Source organism: Nyctibius grandis, chromosome 27, assembly GCF_013368605.1.
Source record: "Nyctibius grandis isolate bNycGra1 chromosome 27, bNycGra1.pri, whole genome shotgun sequence".
Classification (NCBI taxonomy): Eukaryota; Metazoa; Chordata; class Aves; order Nyctibiiformes; family Nyctibiidae; genus Nyctibius; species Nyctibius grandis.
The window spans coordinates 2000643-2016039 of record NC_090684.1 but is presented as its reverse complement, the minus strand read 5'-3'; the positions used below and the strand labels follow the sequence as shown (position 1 = coordinate 2016039).

General features: G+C 43.7%; 1 protein-coding gene across 3 annotated transcripts in view; it reads left to right on the top strand.

The window, feature by feature from the left end:
• The window catches only part of SRGAP2 (SLIT-ROBO Rho GTPase activating protein 2), a 97801-nt gene that overhangs the window by 38138 nt on the left and 44266 nt on the right, over nt 1-15397 (top strand). For all 3 annotated transcript variants that reach the window (XM_068419094.1, XM_068419093.1, XM_068419095.1), the window contains exons 4-5: nt 3304-3466; nt 14579-14641. In XM_068419094.1, coding sequence (XP_068275195.1) covers nt 3304-3466; nt 14579-14641 — 226 coding nt within the window. The remainder of the gene's footprint in view (nt 1-3303; nt 3467-14578; nt 14642-15397) is intronic.

Below are 15397 nucleotides of genomic sequence, written 5' to 3'. Positions count from 1 at the left end.
CTCTGCCATCTGCTTGTGGTTGTGATAGAAAAGGGTCTGTTGTAAACAGTTGTATAACTTCTGCTCCGTGTTGTGAAAACTGTTGCCATGTTCCACCCCAGAAAACGCTGCGTTTTTAGAGGTACTTTAAGAGTTAATGCGTGTGTAGTTTTAAAGGCTCCTTGGAAGGTTGGAAGCAAGTAACTGCCTCTTTCCTCTTCTGTTTCATTTCTGTCTTAAGGCCTGCCTTAATCTGCTTTTTGCCAGGCCTAGGAAAGTTGTCACTAGCAAACAGTGAAGGAGAGTTTTTGTCTCGCTTCCTGTAAAAATCTTGCTGTGAAAACATTGAACCTGTACAAAAGCAAGACAGACCATTTTAACAACGTACTGAAGGGGTTAGTGAAACCGACAGGCACCAAGATATTAAAGGAATTTAAACGAGGAATCCCGAAGCGTGCAGAGCTGTGGCTGCGGGAGGCTGAGCCCAGGGTGCGGTGCTCGCTGCGCAGACCCGAAGGTGACAATCCCGGTCGCGGACTGGAAGCATGTGGGGTTGTGATTATTTTTTCCTGCAGGATGGCCTTTCATGTCTAACCACACGGAGTGTGTCAACAACCCATCTGGCGCCATTAGACACCAGCAATTTTGCTCACCATGCTTTTCATGGGCTCCTGGTATTCGTGCTATGCGCTGCCTTAGAATAGCTCCGGGTGTTGCGGTGGAGCAGCCTGGACAGCTGGGAATTGCATCTCTTCTGCTTCCCATTTGGTGTTTCAGTTTTCTTTGGAGAGCAAGGCGCTCGTACCATGCTGCTCTCCAGTCCCTTGCACCTATTCTTGTCTATAGGCATAACCCTTGTTGCTCACAGCTCTTCCAAGCTGCTCAAGGTGGGGTTGGACTGAGTAGGGGCATCCATGAACAGCCAGATGCTCTTAGTGGGTAGACAGCAAAAATTCATAACGAGGTGGAGAATGCAATGGGAGGTACTAAGGATCAAAACATCTGAGTGGTTTTTGGGTTGGTGTTTTGTACCGATGAGAATGGTACAAAGGCTGAGAAGGCAAGTTAGGCTGCACACAGCTGGGCTTAGGGCTGCACTGGCCTTAGGAAAAGAGTGAGGCAGCAAAGTGATGAAGCACTAACAGGCTGTTAAGGGTTTTGAGACAGGATTTCAAACAGCTAGGACACGATCAGCTGGTGAAGAGTCTGAGCTTTTTCTTCCCAAGTTTCATTCCCAAACATTTAATGGCAGTTGGTTCATTTTCACTCGTAGCTCCTCCAGCTTCAGAGGGCAAATACTAAATCAGTGTGTAAAGTACTTTTATACCACTGGTATAAAGCAGCAAAACAACCAACTTATAACATCTCGGAACACTGCCCTTTTTAAACTTCTCTTTACAGCCATCCACAGTACTATCTATCTTAGTTTGCTTTCTGTGTTCTACGTGAACCGCAGTTTGTCTGTCGGCAGAGATGGTGCGTGCACCTCCGACCTGGCGCTGCTCCTCCGAGGAGCTCTCTCTACTGATCCCTTTTCCCCTCCTGCCCTCTTTTTATTGAAGAAACTTGGGCATTGTTTCTTGTCTCACCTAAGTAAAAAAAAAACCCAAACAAACCCAACCTTTAATGTGTATATTTTGCGTTTCAGCCTGAGTCGGAGCATACGGCTCCTTATCCACACGTGTGCCCTCCGAGGGCTGGCTGCAGCCCGGTCAGTACGTGGAGATTCACAGTTTTATTAGCCAAGTCTCGCAGTTACTAATTAGCTCTCAGCCATATTAACAAAACAAACAGTACGCTGCAAACACTGATTGCAGATTGAGGGGCAACTATTTGATTTATAGAGCTTAACATCTGGCAGTTTCAACCTTGTACAGTTCTGCATTTTGATCATTCCATCTGGTTTTGCGCAGCAGCAGTATCTGCAATACAGGACACTACGAAGGCAAATATTGTCTCTAAATAAGATCTATGCCTTCTCACATTTTATGTTCTATTTTTTTACCCAAAACACCAGGGGAACCAAAAGCCCAGAATCCTTTTTATACCCCCTCCCTCTATACACACACACGCTTCAAACCTTGAAGCAGTCCAGACCACGAGCTGCGGTCATTTCATGAGCTTTTCATTTTTTAAGGAAAAGAAACCAAAGCATCAAGATCAGCCGTTCTGAAACTATTCTTTTTTAATCTAATATTATCCATATTGCACTACAGATCCAACCATTGATGTCATATGAGAAGGGTGATGAAAGTCTGCCATGGCTTAATTTTCACCTTTTCCCAGTGTCCGACATCTCTTGCAGCAGAGATTGCTGTCCTTTTAAGTGCAGAATATTCCCTTTTTCAATGGGAGTTAAACCGCATTTCTTTTAAGAGGAAACAAATCTGATACAGTCACGTACAATAATCAAGAACTTTGGCTTTCCACCAGAGATCTGACTCACTCTTTTCTAAATAAATATTGTTGTACTGTAAACAAATGATAAACAGATTTAGAGAGAAGTAAATGATGTAGTTAGGACTGCACCTAGATCTGCCAGTTCCAAACCCTGCTGCGGGGCTGCTGGGGGACCATGCAAAATCACTGCTAACGTCCTTGCTTTCATCTGGTATGAAATGGTGCCTTAAGAAATGACTTATTTTCCTTTCAGTAGATGAAATGTTAATCCAACTAAACTGAGGTTCCTCTCAGCTCTCCTTTTGCCCTTTGTGTTGCTTATTTGCAGGGTGCAGAGGGAATCAGCCATAATAAGGTTGAGAAAGTTCAAAGATGAGAAAATAAAGCTTGTTATGTGAGTGTTGCTTTCTCTTCTGCTCAGGACAGATATAGATTCTTGCACATAATTGTTTTTGTACATGAGACATAACATTTTGTTTCCTATGCAGATGCTATTTAGCTAACTGGATGCTTGAAGTCTTTTTGTTGTGGTTAAGTCGCAGATGCCTAAGACAGCTCTGTGAAACCTCTTGTCAGAGACTGGAGCCATCGCTCTCCCTCAGGCACTGCAATTTATGCACAAATTCGTGGATTCAAAAGAAAAAATTAGAGCGTACATTTGGCATCCTGTAGCTTGCACTTGCCTGATCTGTTTGTTAAAGCCCATGGCCCTGTGAATGTAGTCATGTAATTGAGGGCATGTTTTCTGTATGTGCAATAGCCATTTCAGAGCCTTTCTCTGCTCTCCTCTCCCTCAGCAGATCCATACATACTTGTAGCCGGGTTTCTAGCGTTTATAGATATAGAACATCATGGACAGAATCATTTTGTCCACTTCAGGTAAAGTCCTATCCAATTCTTGTTTCTATTTTGTGTCCTTTATAGGAAGGATCAGAACGTGCTATCCCCCGTCAATTGCTGGAATCTCCTGCTAAATCAAGTGAAGCGGGAGAGCAGGGATCACACCACCCTAAGTGACATCTATCTCAACAACATCATCCCGCGCTTTGTCCAGGTCAGCGAAGATTCGGGGCGCCTGTTCAAGAAGGTAACTGAGTGCTACAATCACGTGTTCTTTTGGGGCCCTTCTGAAATGCAAAGTTTTAGCTGTTGTTTCTGGTGGATCAATTTATTGTTGATTGTGCCTAACACATGCTGGGGTTTTTTTCCTCTTTGTGAATAACTGTGCTTGACTTGACCTCTGATTTCTTTAGTTATTTTCATGTTCCTAGTATTTTAGGATTTTCCTGAAGGTGATCAGTTGAGATTTGTTGGCCTAAATTCAGGCCATGTTTTTTCCTTTTAACCTGCTCAAAGTTCCGTATGCATTTTGAAACTTCTATTAAATAAGCAGAAACTCTCCAGGTTTTTAACTCTTAATATAATCAAGAACAACTCTCCAAAGACAAATCTATGTCTGCTGCAGAGGAGAAACTACTGTTGAAAGAAAAATTAGGAAGAATTCCTACTATGCAAGATAATAAAAGAATGTATTGTCCTTCTCTGGAGGAAGGAGAAAATGCAGCTGAGGTCTCTTTTGTTAGCCTTGTCCCCTTTTTCTCCCCTTGATTTCCACCTGGAAAAAAAGGTGGGATAGTGTGAGAGGGTATTTTTGTGTTAAGAATCTGTTCTTCCAGTTGAAGAAAGACGGTATGGAAGCTTTGAAACTCCTACTAAACAGTAACGCCAAGTCTCTTCAGAGATTTGTCAGTGGCTGTAATGTCTGCTAGTTAACATGTTAAAAGCATTGCAACTCTAACTTTGAAAGCAATTTCTCTTCCCCCACTCCGCACCCCCTTGCAACCTGTCATGATCTTGGAGAGTTATTTCTACTGTTGCAAGGCCTAGAGATGGGGGGTGCAAAAGGACTCGAGCTTTCTAAAGAATCCTTTTGTGGAGACTCATCCTAAATCACCCTGCTGCTGAGAGAGAAGTGGGAGAGCAAGACTTTTGATAAAAAACTCCTAGCATAATTTCCTGTCTGTCTTCTTGCCTCCAGTGGTGTCAGTTGTTATATTAAGAGAGTCGTGTGAGTGATGTGTGACTTTAAAATTAAAATCTGTTTAGGTGCAGTCTTGGCAGTAATTGGAGGCCGCGTTGGCTTTTCACTCTGGTCTTTGCTGTATTTTGAAATGTCTTGAGGAAAGAGAGTTCAGATATTTTGTAACATCTATATTGCTTTAACTGATAAAGAGAGTCTATATCGTGCAGTCCATCTAGACTGCTAGAAAATGAACAATGAACAACGCTCAATATTGTGGTGATGGTTCATGCCAAGACGCACTTCAAGGAGCAGCGTCTTGTGTGTTACCTGGAGAGCAGGATGCTTTTGCTCTTTTACGGCAGGTGTTTGTATGTGTTGGCAACTGATTTCTGTAGGAGAATGGAAATAAGTGCAAGTGCACCGTTGTGTTCCTTGTCCTCAGTGTATTTCTCAAGTTTTCAATGGACAGTGACAGAGCATGAACAATATATTCGTGTTACCTTCTCTCTCTTCTACTTCTTTTTTTGAGACATCACCCAAGCAGATGAGGAACCTTCTCTTTTTCAAGTAATGTCACACTAAGACCTTTTTGACCTTTTAAAACTTTCTGGTAATTACATTATGGTTGATTAGATACTTACACAGGATTATTGAATGGCAGTTACTCTTCAATTCCTCTAATCCTTCCAAAGGATAAGTAATCTCCCCACTGAATTTCAACAAAGGCTGTGCTTGAGCAAGGTGGCTGAGAAAATGCCTCGGTGAGGAGTTACATGGAAATTGATATCATCCCAGTTTGGCTGGAAAGTGGCATCTTAGTTTTCATCCCCTTGTACAAGCGTGGTCTCAGTCTCTTCTGTTTTATTTTGGGCAGTAAGACTTAAATGAAAACAAACAAATAACCAGCTAAGAACAAAAAACCCCTCTGGTTTCTTCTCACAGACAAAATGCAAACTCCATATTAATTTGTGCAAACAAAAGGCACTTGTTACTAAATTCCAACTGCTTGTTGTCTGACTGTTTGCCAGTCATACCAAATTGGCTGGAGGCCAAAACAGGTATTAGGTTGCTATTCCACTTGTGCTGGGTGGTTAAAAACAAAAATTGCATCCTGTCTTATCTAGAGAGTCCCATAGTTGAATCAGATAGCAGCTGATAAATGGAGAAATTTGGCTGAGCTTGGATCTGTTCCTCCTTGTGCTCTTTCACTAGAATCTCTCACCTTCCAGCATGAATTGGTACAAAAGCTACTGGAGGCTAGAAAACAGATGTGGTGTGTGGTTAGAATATTGGAAATCAGCTTTATATTTCAAGGATTAAAAAAAAAAATGCTGTCTGTTTGTAAAACTCCCACATAGCACGCGTGTAGTACTCGGTGTATCCCAAGAGCAGTGCAAATAATCTTTAGAGTGTCTCTGGACCATGAGCAGACAAGTGATACCTTTGCCTGGATGAAAAAACAGGGACAAGTGGATGAAGTCACTTACCCAGAGTTGCTCAGCAAGTCGCTGGCAGAGCCAGGATGCCTTTCTGATCAGTATCTGTAGGTATTGAGGAGGAATAATTAAGTGACTTAGCAAGATATTTAGGAGTGGCATGTGTTTTTGTGCCTCTAACCGGAAGTTAAAATGATGCTAGCCCAAAGGGAAATTAGTCCCGTGATGAGAAAATCTAAAAGAACATTCTCCTCCCTCTCCCCTTAGCTTCTCCCATCCTCTCATAAGCTTGAGACATCCTTTCCCATTTTTGAATGGAGAAGAGCTGCCGTGCTATGCGACAGCTCCTAAAACTGTGCACTTTTTAGCAGTCTTGAAACAGATATCGTTTATACAGGAGCTGTATGGAAAATAATGCTGCTGTGCCACGCTGCAAACCTTTCCATGACGCTGTGGAAGCAAATTTGGAGGCTCACTGGGTTGTAAATAATGCTATGAAATATGGAGAGGATAGTGATACAGAGATCCTCATTTGCTGAGGGCAGGTGAAATAAAATCCTTAGGCATGAGATCCTGTTCTTGGATAATCTATAATTTAGGCTTTCTCGAATCAGTGCTTTGTATCATGCTGGGATTGAGCAGGTGAGCTGGGAAGGACAGACAGGGTAAAAAGGATGTGCTTAAGATCCCTTTTGTTGCTGAACTCTTGAGTTGCTCTATCTTGTACTGTCTGAAGTGGTGAGCTTTTTCAAACGAGAGAGATCTAAGTGCAGCATGCAGCTGTAATCCAGCCTTAAGGCTGCAAAGGGCCTGGGCGGGTGCGATAAGGTCCGTGCTGGGAAGGAAACGCATCCTCAAGGGCAGCGGGGATGCGGAGGGAGGCGGGGTGGGAGCTGGCTGGGTCACAGCTGGAGCAGCGCGGAGCCCGAGGTGGGCAAAGCGGAGGTGTCTGTCTGGGGGGGCGTCAGCAGTGGTGGCGATGGGGGGTTTGTCTCTTCCAGCGGCTGCGGTGGAGAATCCTCAGGCTGGGACAGATTCTCCTGCGTTCGCTCTTGGACGAAGAGTTTTACGAAGGGCACAGCAGTGCTGACGGTCAAGCTTGGATGGGCCTGTCTTGAAATCAGTGAACCTTGGCAATGCCAGCGGTGGTGCCCGCGTTGCACCCAGGTTTTCAGAGGGTCTGTGTTCGCAGTGTTTGGATTCCCAGCGTCGCGGGGAGCCTGCGTGGCCTGGCTTTGTCTCATGCAGTTTTTCTGTATGGTGAAGAGATCCCTCTCCAGGGCTGTGTTACGACGTGGAGGGTCTTGTTTGTTTGAGTGTTAGATGGAAGCTTGCCAGCCACTTCAAAGGTATCTTTGTTGATAAGAGAAGCTGTGTTTGCTGCCAAAGCCAGCACTGAAGTGGTGCTGGATGTACAGTGTGTGTCAGCCCCGTTTCTTCCTGCCTCTCGGGTTTGTTTACTTCCTCGGTTAGCTCTCCCTGCAAAACCTTTACGTGTCTGAGCGTGGGGCTGTTTGCACCAAACATGGTTTTATATCTTGTTGGAAACTTGCAACCTAAGGTGTAGATATTCTTTGAACACTACTCTTTCTCCGCCCTTCATTTTGGTTTCTCCTGAGGAAACACTTTTACATTTCAGTAAAAGATGGTGTCAATAAGGGGCTTGCTGCTGTAGCAGTCTTGAAGATGAATCCTGTTGGCATCGGTGAGGATCTGGTGCTTGGCTTCAGCAGCATCGCTGGCCCCAGGAGCAGGGTCCAGGCAATTCTGTGCTACTGCGAAAGAAAAGGAAGATAAATGGTGAAATAAATGACCGCTCTTGAGCAAATAAAACTGGGGGGAACTGGTGGAACTGTCTTAATAACAAATTGTTGCACCTTGCGAAGGAGGTAATATTTTCTTATTTGTCCAACAGTTAATGATTTAGCCCTGGGTTTCGTACAAGGTTGAAGTTTAAAGCCTGTGTGCCACCCGGTGTTGCTATTCTGGTCACCTCTCCTGGAAAACCATCCTGCTTTGGTGTCAGCGCCTGTTCTCACGCACGTTCCTTTTCATTCCTCCATCTACTTATGTAGAGAGCACTCCTTTGATTTCCTGCTTACCCTCCTTCAGCGTGGCCCTTTTATTTGATATTTATACACACGTATTCAAAATATTCTTCCATTTGAGCTGACTCCCCTTTTGATTTCCCCTTTTCTCACTTTTCACTCTACCCCCATCATTTTAATGTGGCCCTTGATTTCTCTGCATGGTGCAACCTTTCTGTTTCTGGTACAGGTATCGGGTTTTCTTGCCTACGGACGTATCTTTTTGGTGGGATCCCTTGGTGATATCTATATACATGTGTAGCCTTTTGAGAAGCAACTTCTTTAATTTGGTATCTTTAATCACTCTTTCTCTGTTGTCTCTCTGAGATTTTCCTGGAAGCAGACCAATAGCTCTTGTTCAAATGTAATAGAAAGAAAATTACATCTTTTTAAAGGAAGGACTGTGGAAGCCTCAGTCACTTTGAGTAGTTTCTGAACAAACTGGGTTTTTTTTTTTGTTTTCAACTTGACAGATTTTTACATAACAAAATTGTGAAGTAATTGGAAAGTTAATAGGCAGCAAGGCAGATTTATTCTGCATATGCGTAAATTCCTGTCTTGAGGGGCCTCGGGACTGGCAGTGGCTGTTGTCGGCTGCTTTCTGGAGCTGTGTCTCTAAACAGAGGCAGGTGCCTTCTCAGCCTCTGCCTGCCTTGCTGGTACGTGTTACCTTTCCTGCAGTGTTGGTCCTACCGTGTTTAAAATGTACATCATCTGCTCTGGTTCTACCTTGGGGCTCCTTGCAGCGGTGTAACTGGGAGGCTCCCTGGAGATGCTCGGAGCAGTAACCCTCTCCTGCCTTGCTTTCTGCCTCGTTCAGGTGGTCCTGTCCTCTCGGCGTGGAGCAGCGTGGGCAGGGAGGGGTGGTTGCCCTACAAGTCTCGCTTTGAGAGCGTGGCATTCCTTTACACTGTTGTATCAAGCTCAGTTATGATATTTGTGAGGCGAAAACCCTGTAAGAAGGAATGAAGAAAACGAAACTGAGGATTTGAAATTCGCTTCCTGTTTAATACCTTTGATTGTGGAAAAAAAAACCAGTTTATCTACTCGTACTCTGCACAGTGTTTGATGTGAAATGAAAAATCCACAATGCGTTGGTTAAAAGCCTTGCAGTAATCAAGGAAGAAGAATTATTAATTCTCTTAGGGAGTCTGCGCTTAAGATGACCTACTTTACAGCTGCAGTACGTCTCACTGCTGCATTGGTACCAGAACATGAAAAATCTTAAAATACACCACACATGGAAAAGCCACGCACGTGAAGGAAATGCACTGGCCAAAATGCTGGGCATTTGTAAAAATATTTCTGCATAACAGTGTAAACATGTAATTATACAAATGCCATAAGTAAGACGGTGACTGAGGTACAGTCGCTGAGTACGTGCTATATCCCTGCTCTCAGGCTTGCATCCTTACCCACTGCGTCTTCCTCTGCCTTAGGTGCCTGAGGAAATAGTGATGTTGGGTTCTTATTGTTTTCCCAAAAGTCAGAACACACAGAGGCCTGTTGTGAAACGGCACTTTCTGATTTCTCATTGGGGAAATCACATCTCCCGGTTTTCCTACCTGCTTATTTTCGAACAAGTGGAATGGGGGAAGGGAGAGGGAGTGAAATAACTCGTATGCTGTTCTTATCTGAGTTAGTACATAAATCTGCTCCTGGGTCAGAGGCTCGATTCCCCCCACCTGTAATTGGAGTGGAAGGTTTCTGTTACACTGCTAACACTTTGCACCCGGTCAGGTACCATGATGGGATCAGAGCCCATTGCCTGGGGTGAGGTACTGAATACCAAAGGCTACAGCTGGAGTAATTTTACTACGTACGTTACAGGCTAAAAACCTCACTTCTACCTATAGATTGGGCAAAGAATATGGTGCATTTGGCCTTTTTTAATGTGTTAAAGTAGTCCGTTGTTGTTGTGGTTTGTTTCTGATTTCCTCTGTGCTGTTGTTGTCTTTCACTACACCACTACACTTGTCTTTATCTTCGCTGCAGCGTGAATTCAGATCAGCCAGGAACAAGGTGACAGCACTTTTACACTCCAGGTCATTCATCCGACTCTGATGCCTCCAGTCAATTTTTCCTAGAGATAAATCACAAGAGTTTGAAAAAGGATATAGGGAGAAGTCAGTGGCACAAAGCTGTCATGCAGAGCATTAAAACTGTAAGCAGAATTACAGAACGTTACTTCCAATATTTTACAGGACTTCACCACTTGCCGGTAGATCTTGCCACCTTCTGAAGCCCGTTTCACGTGCGACTTACTCAGTGAGGGCAAATGTAGCTGGCTTCACAACAAGAATGAATGCTCTCAGCCATAAAATTGCTTGGTTTGTTGGGATTGAGTGCGTGAAGCCCAAGATTCAATGGCATCACCACAGAATTCTGGAAAAAAAAAGGAGAAAAGGGGGGTGGGGGTTGTTGGGAAGCAACTCTTTCACCCCGGAGTATGGGAGGCAGCAGTGTGACGTGGTTTCTTGTAGGAATGGCTGTTTCAGAGCACAGTGTTCTGCTGTAGTAAGGAAAATTCCTTATTACTGACATAGTGGTGAAACAAATCACTAGTGAAATGGTGGAGAAAGCTAGATAATACAACTGTAATTTAAATATGACTGACCAGGGCATAATGGATCATTAAACTGGAAAATGATGACCTATCACCCAAAATATGCATGTATACTGTATGACATAGATTTTGTTTTCCTAGCTTTTCTTTAGATTCTGGAGAGTTTGAAGCTTTAGAAGAAGTCTTTACAGAATTCCTGTTCTGTAGGGCCATGTGATAATGGCCGAACACTTTCTTCATAAAAGTTGTTGGAGAAACTTGCATAAAACTTGCACAAAACTTGCGCAGGCTTCAGGTTGGTTACAGGCCTCATTGAGACGACATCCTTGTAAAATAAGGGGTACGCTCATAACAAATGGGTTGGACTGATGGCGATGATGGAGTACTGTACAGTGGAGCTAGTTGGTGGTGTTTAGATGAGAACATGAAGGTCATGAATTGTATTTGCTACTGCATGCAAATGAGCTAAAGGCAGGCCTGTTCAAAACAAAACAAACCCTCAAACAAACAAAAAGAAAACATTATCAAGAATCTACCTGTAAAGAATTCTAAACTTTAATTAGCAAATTTTATTTAAGTACTACATGTATGATCTTGGAGAATTTTACCTGGCAAGCTTTCTCTTTGAAAAACTTTGTAAGCAGATGTTAAGTAACGTATAATAAATACCTTGTACTGTAACCTTGATTTAGACAGGAATAAAAAGGATCTTGCACTTCTGCAAATTTCATCCCTGGTCTCAGCGAGGACTCAATCCACTTGCCTTCCAACTCCCACTGTTGATGTAAAAACATTAGAACATGTAATGTTTGTTTTTTACCCACCTATATTTAATTATTCCTTTTTAAGAGATGTAGAGAAATGATCTTATTAGAGAGTGGTTTTCAGAATCAGCAGATTTGGGTTCCAGTTCCAGCCCTGTCACAGGCTGACATAATTTCAGGCAGCGTAGTAGATAAAATCTCTTATCTCAGTGTGTTACGCATTCACCCGCCAGTGGTTTCTGAGCGCTTCCTTGCTGTTGTTGAGTTTATACAGAAAGCATCTCGTGAACTTCACGGTATGTTTGTTTTGAAGCCGTACCATCTTTCTATCAGATTTGGAACTACATTGCTGAGGCTTGAGATCCGGGGCATAAAATGTTGACAGCATTCCTTAGCTCTCATATTTATTATCCCCCCTAAATATTTTGAAGCTGAAGTCGTTAATGTTCGGTGGAATGCGGAACAGCCAAGCGAGTGCTGCAGTAGATCCCAAAAACATCTTGATTAAATTAGAGGGGAGGAGGGCTGGAACAAAGAGGCCGTTGAGAAGCTGGCACAGCGTGCTGGGAATTTATGTTCCAGCGAGGGGTGGCAGCAACCTACAGCTCTGCACGTGCTGCATATACACCCTGTTGTAACAAAGGAGTATGTGTGCATGTGTGAGCGTGTATGTGGATGCATGTGCATGCACGCACGCTTAGGGCAGCTTCTTTTGCTTTCCTCTTTTGGGCTGAAGAAAAGGCAGCTCACGAGAAAACTTTTGAGGTCATAAGTTAGTGCTCCTGGGCAACAGTTACTGTTGTCACTGTGCTGAAATGACTTCCTTGTTCTCCTGGGTGCTGTTGGTAATTTTCTTGATGTGCAGAGAAAAGGAAGGCTGTGTTTGTCGCTGATCAGCGTGTACCTTTGCAGCAGCACAGGTGAGGTGGTGCTGGCACCCGGCTCTCCCCCTTCCCCAGCCTCGGGCGTGTGGTGGGCTCCCGTGCTGTGCCATCTTCCAGGAGCGTTAATGACACGTATCAAACTAGATAATCTCCCAGATCAAGAGAACAAGTGTTTAGCCCTGGTGGGATGGAGTCACCATCTCTGGAGGGGTTTAAGAAAAGACTGGACATGGCACTTAGTGCCCTGGTCTAGTTGCCATGGTGGTGTCAGGGCAATGGTTGGACTCGATGAGCCCAGAGGGCTCTTCCAACCTCATTGATTCTGTGAAATTCTGTGGATAAGAAGGACACAAGGTTTGTGGGGACACCCCTTCCCCATGTGCACACACAGTTTATTATTGGAGCCAATCAGATAAGATTTTGTTGCACAAGCCCTTCCTCAGGCTTTTTAAGGGATGTGCAGATAGACTGTAGTTGCAGGTGCAGGCAGGAACAGATAATAATAAAATTTATCAGGTTTTCTTTTGCTTTTATTAATTGCTTTTTCCTGGAAGATTGTTTACAAAGTGAATCATTCTAAACTCTATCTACCTTTGAAAAACATCATATAGAATTCGATGTTGAAATAGAAATTGATCCCTGGAGACGTTTGCAAGTGAAGAGATGTTGTTGTTTTGTCTTGGCATGCATTTTATTTGTAATTCTGTGCCACATTCTAGCATGATCTTGAAATCTCTTTTGCCTGCGTGGCAATGGTGAAGATCAGCACCCTTTAATCTGGATGCACTTTGAACTCCATGGGACCTCAGAAAAGTTCTCCGTGTGCATCAGGTCCACCACCCTCTACAGCACTTCAGCAATATTTTTTTTGCTAATATCTAAGGCATTTTCTTTTGACTTTCCCAGGCTAACCGTTCTGCTTCCTCCAATGTATTTTTTTTTTTTTTTTTTAATTGGTGTAATCAGTACTGGGAGCAACATTAAATTAACAGTGTTCATTTCATAGCTCTAGTTTTCATGTCACCTCTGATCTGTCTTACCTTCATCTTCATGTAAGGTTTTTTCCAGTCCAGCAATCTGGTGGTTTCTTTCTTGAGAGCTCATTTGGAAGCACAAAGAGTTTTGTGTTTTGACAATTTGGCACTTAGACCACTTCTTCTTCAACCTGAATATGCATTAAAATATTCATTTTAATCTGTTTCGTGTAATTGATGCTTCAGCAGTTTGTACAGTGAATGAGCAATTTTATGCAAGAAATAAGCAAATGGGCTGAAAAGACGAGTGAAAGGCAGATGATTGGTCCAGTCCAGGCAGTTTAACCAGCACAGTGAAGCGTGCGGCTGAAAAGCTCCTTCTGTGTGAAAAGTTCAGTGCTCAGGGCATTTAAAACAGACCCAGCCAGTCACTTTCATTAATCATCTCCAACGCTGAGAAAAAGGCAGTCATGAAATCCTTGCCACCCATGTCACTGCAGTGATGAGCAGCAGCTTCAGCTTTTTTTCTGCTTTCAGAGATGGAAAAAAATGTAGATGTTGTTTCTGCAAACTCTCTTGGAGATTGGGAATCACCAACTTTTTTATTTTCTTCAAATTAAAGACTGCTCAGAAAAAGCAGGATGCTCGCCTCTGTCGGTGTTTGTGTCAGACACTTGTTTTTCCAGTAGCACGTCTGGCTGCCTGGGGAGCAGGTTTAGGCGCATGGGACTGGAGCGTACGAAAATGCAAAGGACCTGACCTTGGGTGCTGCTGCGTGTATGTCCCCATCTGAGCAACCTCGTTTCTTCCAGAATCGTTATGATGGGGTGGCACTGGCAACTCGTGATGTGCGTGTGGTCGAGGGGCAAGGAGTGAGGATAGGAGGGGCAGGCAGGCAGTATGCAGGGCTGCAAGATGCAAGGTCAAGGGAAAGGGCAGCAGGACTGCCTGGAGAGATGGGGGTGTGAAGGAGGTGGTGGCCGGTGGTCATCACAGCCTCGGGGTCTGGCTTTGTCGAGGAGGTACCTCACATCAGGAAAATTGCCGTGTTGCCTGTTTTGTGATACGATGTTCAATAAAGGAAGATCATCCCTGTTGGATTTCTTATCCTGCGTTTCTTCAGCTTCCCTATTCTAGTGTATACCCAGCTGTCCTGTATCAACAGTCTTGCTTGATCCTGCAGATCTGGTGTTTCCAGGCTTGTAATGTTGAAAATCCCACTGGAAATTTCCTTGCCTCCATACTGTAAGGCTTTCCTGACTGTGCATATATAACATTTCAGTTTATTAATACTGTTTGTGCAATTTGACCATAAGTGGCTCTGGGCTGAGCCGTTATTGGATTTGCTAGTATAAATAGTGCTCCTTAATTGAGCCTAAATTATTTGTAGCTGTGGAGCATGCTCTCTTCCTCTGCCTTTTGACCATGTTCCCCAATTAACTTTCATTTCTCTGTTTTGTTGCAGAGCAAGGAAGTGGGATTGCAGCTCCAGGAGGACTTGATGAAGGTCTTGAATGAACTCTACACGGTAAATCAAACTGACTTCTTGGCGTCTTTTCAGGCGGAAGGAAGGAGTGTTTGACTTCTCCCAGCCTGCTGTTACAGCAGAGACTAAGCACCAAGACAGATAAATGTCTGCAGCCTTTGCAGTTTGAGACAGCTTGTGTTCACCAGTCGACAGAGCACCATAAATCTCATTTTTTTCGCTCTATCCTTATATTGTTTCAGCTCTGTAAGTGGTGGCTCCACTTCTCAAAGATCTCACCTTAATGCACGTGTTGGTTTTAGAAAGAGCTATTAGAGTTATTTCCAAATACGCTAAAAATCTTCAGTCCATGGTTTTGTGTGGTCTGAGCACACAAAAGGCAGCATACAGCTTAGCAGGGGGACCCACTGTGCTTATTTGTTCCTCGACTCTTTCAGCAAAACAGCTCCCTTTAGAGTAATAGTCTTTCCATCCGTGCTTTTTGCTTCTCAGTATGTCCATTGCGGACACCAAGAAAGAGGCAGTGCTTCAGGAGGGAGAAGGAATGCGTTCATAAAAGTTCATGTGCTGCTTGGGGATTTTTCTGCTCACATAGATGAATGGAAGAGCCTGTTATTTGATTAAATTCTGGCTTTCTGCAGCTGTTAGCGAGCTAGTTCTCTTTTAAAAGCAGAACCTACACACGGTTTTGTGGCTCAAGATGTCTTTTCTTTTGTCCTTCCCTAATGATACATTGGGTCATTACGCTGAGGTGCACGTTCTTTCCTTCGTTCTTTCCAAACATGACCCAAGGATGGT